General features: G+C 33.1%; 1 protein-coding gene across 2 annotated transcripts in view; it reads left to right on the top strand.

Annotated features, from left to right (window-relative positions):
* Positions 1–300: 300 nt before the first annotated feature.
* LOC121411064 (methionine aminopeptidase 1D, mitochondrial-like) overlaps positions 301–6,382 on the top strand; it is a 41,463-nt gene continuing 35,381 nt past the window's right edge. For both annotated transcript variants that reach the window (XR_005969420.1, XM_041603551.1), the window contains exons 1-7: positions 301–380; positions 1,398–1,600; positions 2,902–3,081; positions 3,763–3,954; positions 4,526–4,689; positions 5,503–5,600; positions 6,170–6,296. Coding sequence is in view for 1 of the 2 variants with exons in the window: in XM_041603551.1 (XP_041459485.1) it covers positions 1,415–1,600; positions 2,902–3,081; positions 3,763–3,954; positions 4,526–4,689; positions 5,503–5,600; positions 6,170–6,296 (947 nt within the window). In the remaining variant the exon portion in view is untranslated. The remainder of the gene's footprint in view (positions 381–1,397; positions 1,601–2,901; positions 3,082–3,762; positions 3,955–4,525; positions 4,690–5,502; positions 5,601–6,169; positions 6,297–6,382) is intronic.

Below are 6,382 nucleotides of genomic sequence, written 5' to 3'. Positions count from 1 at the left end.
ATGGTATCAAATTGTCAATGGAAGTGTTCCCCCGGGACATTGAAATAAAAACTATATACAGCTACTTCTCAAAACTGGAAAAAGAAGAAGAAAAGGAAATATATAAACTTATGATAATAATAATAATAATAAATAAATTAATAAAGATATAAATAAATAAATAAATATATACTTAAAGAAATAAAAAAATAAATGAATAAATAAATAAAATAAATGAATAAACAAACAAATAAATAAATAAATAAATAAATGAATAAATAAATAAATAAAAAAATAAATAAATAAAGTATTAAACCAAACGTTAGGCATTCCATAAGCTGAAAGGTTGACGAGCTGAAAATTTGGAGTCTGGTTTGTCACTTTTTGGAGAGCAAAATAGAGTAAGTTTCGATATTATAATGATTTTATATGTGATTAGAAATTAATTTTTAATTATTCATGGTGGTTGATTGAGTGTAAAGTTGTCATATTTTATTATTTGTCTTTATTTTATGTCCAAAAGTAGAAACCACTAATCATGATTGATGCAGTGCACTGCAGGAGGAGTTCAGTGCGGCGAGAAGCAGCCGCGCCTACGCCACGGGCGCGGGCTGGGGCTTGCGCCTGGGCCCGGCTTAGGGGCTAGGTACGTAGGCAAGTGTTTGACTAGACCAAAAGCTTCGGTCTCTATTATGTTGGTTGTTCAGCTGAACTCCGTTGGCTTCACTCACCAAATGAGGAGAAATTAAAAAAAAAATGTTAAAAAACTCCTCGAAACAGACGGCTGCCAGCTGTCTAGTGTCTGACTGGCCGCTCGCTTTCAGAAGTTCAGGACCGTAAACTTACTTCTTCTTTTTAAATCTTTTATTGACTTTGATTGTTACATAGTTTGCAGAATGGGGGTGGGGGTGGACAGCTTATAACTGTCGGCCTAGCCCCAGTTTTTGCTCAGCCAGCTCCAGCACCCTCCCCATTGCTGCAACTTATTTTGTCATATAAATGGAGACACATCATTTACACTGAAGAAATGAAACAATTATGATTTCAAACATGTATATAATGCTGATTTAGACAGCATACAGCTGAAATTTCTATTGCATGTTTTAAACATTTTTCCTTTCATCTTTGGTTTTCCTCCTACACAGGCAGTTAAGTTATAGCCTTATGCACAAATAGGCTCAATGTTAAACATTTCCTTGAAAATGGTTTTCTATTCTTTTTTTCATGAAATTGCACTTGGGTGATAATTAATTATTAAGTCATTTTGATTATTTTAAAGCTTTAATCATGTATTAACAATGATGAAGACATATGTACTCTTACATACATCCTTGGTATAAACAGGTTTTCTGCAAGTATGACCACTGCTTAATTTTTTTTTAAATTGACAGTATTGTGATCTCTTCTTGATCTTATAGAACTACCCAGTACCAGTATGCTAAAGCCAGTCACACTACTGTCTTCTCAGTGTAAGAATTCTGTGACCAAGTTATTATGCAAAGGATGCTTAAACCAGCTACAGAAAACACAGTCAAGGACCGCATTCAACATCTTCCAGAAATGGGGTAAAAAGACAGAACCAGTTTCACCAAGTAATTACTCAGTGGTCAAAGCAGGAAAGGTGAGCAATAGAGAACTGTCTGTTTTCCTTTGTAATAATTGTAATAAATTACATTCAGCTTATTTATTTTCCTCTTTTAATTTGACATAATGCAGTTTACATATATTCAGAGACTAATTTGTATACAGGGCTTAAATCACAAGGTCATGGATTGGCCTTGATTTGGTGCTCCTTTAACTTGTCGTTGATATGTTTGTGCTCTTTTTAACCCTTTTCTCCCTATTCTGTTGTAATTTTAAAATGTGTCCTTTTAGAAGGTGGCCTTGTCATAAAAATACTAAAATTTAAGGTATGCATATCGACATGCACAGTGCAATAAATGATTTGAACAAAAAGAAAACAATGAGGAAAAGGGATAGAGAGTTGGCTAAAAAGCAGAAGTCAAGGATGCAGAAGGCCCCTTATAAATATAGATCTACTTTATGAGAAATAAACTCCAAAATATAGAATTGGTTATAAAAAAATCATTTTAAGATGTAAAGCAACAATAACTATAAAACAAAACTATCAATAGGCACAAATATAAAATGTGCACGAGTTCATGCTACAAAATTTAAAAAACTCGAAATATAATTGAATTTTGCTTGCTTGATAGTATAATATCCGTTGTTTGCAATATACATTTCACTTTGTAGGTTTGGTAGTAATATATGATAAAGTCATAAAACACCTTCTTTCACAAAAAGATTATTCACTTAAATTATTTTGAGGAGCCATCAAGAAATAGATTAGGCCTACTGTGGTCAGAATAAATGATATCTGGAAACATCATTGTAATAGATTTGAATTTTGTTTCGATTAAATTGATCAGGTATCTAAGTTTCAGAAAATCTGGTCCAATTCTGTATTGTTCACTTAAGTTCATTTAACCTCCGTTAGACCCCTTGTGGCAGTTCAAGCAACAAACGTTTTTTGGGCTGATCTTTTTATACATTGATCCATTGTGTCGCCCCTATTATACTTGAACAGAGTGACATCTCAAGTTTTCATTTATTTGTAGAAGTGTATTCCTGATTTGGTTAGCACTTACTTTAAAATAAAATGAGAGTTACATTCAATCCCTTCAACAAAATGAGAATATCCTTTACCCTCAATATTAATTTATAACCACAGGTAAATATATGTAAGGACAAATACATGTAATACATGTTTTGTATAATCTAGTCTGAATTGCCTTGAATTTATTTCATGCATCGAAATAATGTTGATTTACACATTACCGTAAAAACACAATTCATATTTCAGATAATATTTCCTGATTCATTCTCTCAACAACTTTGTTTTTTTTTCTCACATTATAGGTGAGTCCAATTAGGACAGTCCCAGAAGAAATAGAGATGCCAGATTATGCACATTCTGGCATTCCAATGATGGCTCCGCAGAGAAAGGTTTTCCTATTAGATCGTGCTTCTATTGAATGTATGAGAGAGGCCAGTAGATTAGGTCGCAAACTTCTAGATCTTACAGCATCGTGTATAGAGGTATGAGCCATGATGGAAGTTTCAGTTCTAGACTGTTCTTTTGCCAAGGTTTTTTTTTTCATGAATAATTCAGTATATTAAAATATGAAGGAAGTAATAAATTCAGCTTTTGAATCTCGTCTGTGGACAATCTCAAAGCATTTTGTAATAGGTACGCATATAACAAAGGCTTCATTCACTTGTTATTTTCTATTTTCCACTTCTTCTTTTTCAGTTTGTGTACTCCCTTAATACTATTTTTAATGTTTTTTTTAAATAACTTCACAATAGTGTACATAATTCTCTGATGTGTTATTAATTGTGCCTGTAGCCTCAGGAGAGTGAAAAAGACTCCATGTGTGCTATGATCTGACACATGTCCCTCATCAGACATGTACTTTTGCTAATATTGCTGATTTGTATTCCTTCATATTCTTTTGTTTTTGGCCCATTTCATTATAGCTGTCTTTTATTGTATTATATTTTCATTGTCTGAATGGTTGAAAAAAGATGAAAATTAAATTCTTTGATAGATGGTAAGAATACTACAGAGTCATACAGTATGAGGATGCTATTTTTTTCAGGACCTTGCATTTTTTTAGAAAAAATGCATGGTACCTTCAAGGCATAAAGGGCAATATGTTCTTCTACCTTAAAAACCTGCAGAAGCTTCAAGACTTCATTTCTTGTTTTTTGTATTAGGTTGGAGTCACAACAGATCATTTAGATGAAGTTCTTCACCAAGCCTGCATAGATAACAAAGCATACCCTTCCACTCTCAACTACAACTCCTTTCCCAAGTCATTATGTACATCAGTCAACAATGTGATGGTCCATGGTATACCTGACGATAGACCTCTTGAAGATGGCGATATTATCACTGCAGACATCACGGTAATCTCCATTTCCAATTTTGAAACGGCGAAAACAGTTCCCTGTATGCTATGAGCACTTTAATAGGTATTCTAACCAAGAGAGATAATCCTGGAATGACTTGAGCCCCATGGTAGGCTTAAAACTTTGAGCTTTTATGGCAAGATAATTTGTAAATTTGCTCCAGGTGGGAAAGTGCAAGAGTGTAACATTTCTATGTTTGTATTTTAATTTTTGCAATAATTGACTTGCAAAGAAAAAAATTCTGTAGAAAACTGAATCTGTAATTCAACCAGAAACACTGAAACACAAAAGATTTGAGACACAATAATAAGACTAATTCTCAATGAACATGAGACAAACAAAGACAGTTCAATACACTATTGGTTAATCAATTTTGTTTTCAGTTGTTGCAGTGTGACTGAAGGCAATATATTACATTACATGTAAATTCCACTTTGAATTTTGTTTGTGCATCCTATTTTCCCACAACGTCATGATCATCCAATATCGATGATGGCAACTCATGACTTCAATTTCAATTCACTTTCCTCCTCCCCTTTCTCCCTTTGACACTTTATTTCATTTTTAGGTATACTTAAATGGTTTCCATGCCGATCTATCAGAAACGTACCAAGTAGGAAATGTAGATGATGCTGGTAAACACCTCATTGAATATGCTAAGAAATGCAGAGATGAAGCAATCAAAGTATGCGGACCAGATGTTCCCATCAGTGCTATTGGAAATACGATATCGTAAGTAGCTATATTACAATATATTGAACAATGTATAAAACTAATAAGGCATAAGGTCACAAAGTAAGTCTATACTAGCCTGGGGTACAATGACTGCAGATTTCTTGTATTATCTCACTTTATGAATTTAGCACCCTTTGCTAAATTGTACATTGAATATTGGACTTTTCTCAGTGTATGCACCGAAATAACCACACTCATGTATATACAAGAGATCTGCAGAGATCATGGTTTTGTACCATGCTAGTTTAAACTCATGTGTGAATGTGGGCTTAAATATCAGAATGATCACAGTTTTGTCTGCATAATTTGATGATCCAATAATCAGCTGAGTCAGAAAATAATACCATACTGCTCTGAGCTCTCTTAAGTGAAATTGGTCCGAAGGCAAAAAGAATTTATTTTGCATCAGAGATTTAAATTCTAAAAGCAGAGTTACAGTTAGCTGTGGTTGAAAATTGCTTCAATTATGGAAAGAGACCTTCTTAAAAACTTCTATTTAATATATTTATAGAACTATATTTCACCTTGTGTCATTTTGCAGATGTTTTGGAAGACCAATTAGCACTGTAGTTTACTTATCAATATACTTTTATTCATATACAGTGTTAAGGTCTATAAAATTGTTGTAAATGTGTTGAATGACTCAGATTGAAAAAAATGTTAAGAAATATTGATATCATGAATATCGTCAAAAGAATATGTAAATTAGTGAACTTGAACTTGCTAATTTCCACAAATTTGTTCTATTTTAATCATTATGCACATGCTAATAATCTGTTTTCTTTCCCGCTTTCTTCATAATTTACTCAGGAGGATAGCAGCAGAAGGCAACTACTACGTATGTCCATCTTTTATAGGCCATGGAATCAACACATATTTTCACTGTAAACCTGATATTTGGCACTATGGTAAATATTGAATCAAATAACATTGGTAGTGATGCTGTGTAAAGCATATGATTCTTGTGTGAGACCTCAGTGAAATGAGTTCAGATCATCTTTGTTAAATATGCCTTTTAGATAGGGATGTGTTCATTTGTACTGTGGCTGTTTTCTCAAAATTATATTTCATTCAATCTTATTCTCAAGATTTTTTGGTGTGATATTAATTTTGTCTATTATTTTTACTCTTATGCTGATGAATCAGTTCATATGTACATAATTCACATGATGGCTTACATTGTAACAATTTGCATAGGTACAGTAGATGGTATTGTCACAATGCAGTCAGCCTTTTTATGCTGTTTTCTCTGGGGTCATCAAACCATCATTGTGCTCTATTAATATTGATGTCATTTATGCAAATTATGAACTGTGGGATGCAATTTCATAGACTGCTGTATAAAAAGATTTGTGAGTAGCCAAGTGAAGCATGAAGCATATTATAAAATATTAATGACTTGTTCCAATTGAAATGTTTGTGTGAGTTAAATTATCTTCAGTAAAGTGTGTGTGTATTTTACTTTATTTGTCTTCAGCAAATTCCTATCCCGAGAGAATGGTAGCTGGTATGACGTTTACAATAGAACCTGTTATCTTAGAGAGAGTAGATAGGATGGTTACAGGGAATGATAACTGGACAGTATATGCCCAAAATCATACAAGGTATGTATCCAGTTATTACATCATCTTTTGAATGATGAAAATATGCGGTGCTTTGCATGCTGCTCATTTGTATCTAACAATGACGG

The sequence above is a fragment of the Lytechinus variegatus genome, chromosome 3, assembly GCF_018143015.1.
Source record: "Lytechinus variegatus isolate NC3 chromosome 3, Lvar_3.0, whole genome shotgun sequence".
NCBI lineage: Eukaryota > Metazoa > Echinodermata > Echinoidea > Temnopleuroida > Toxopneustidae > Lytechinus > Lytechinus variegatus.
This window is presented reverse-complemented; position numbering and strand designations above follow the sequence as displayed.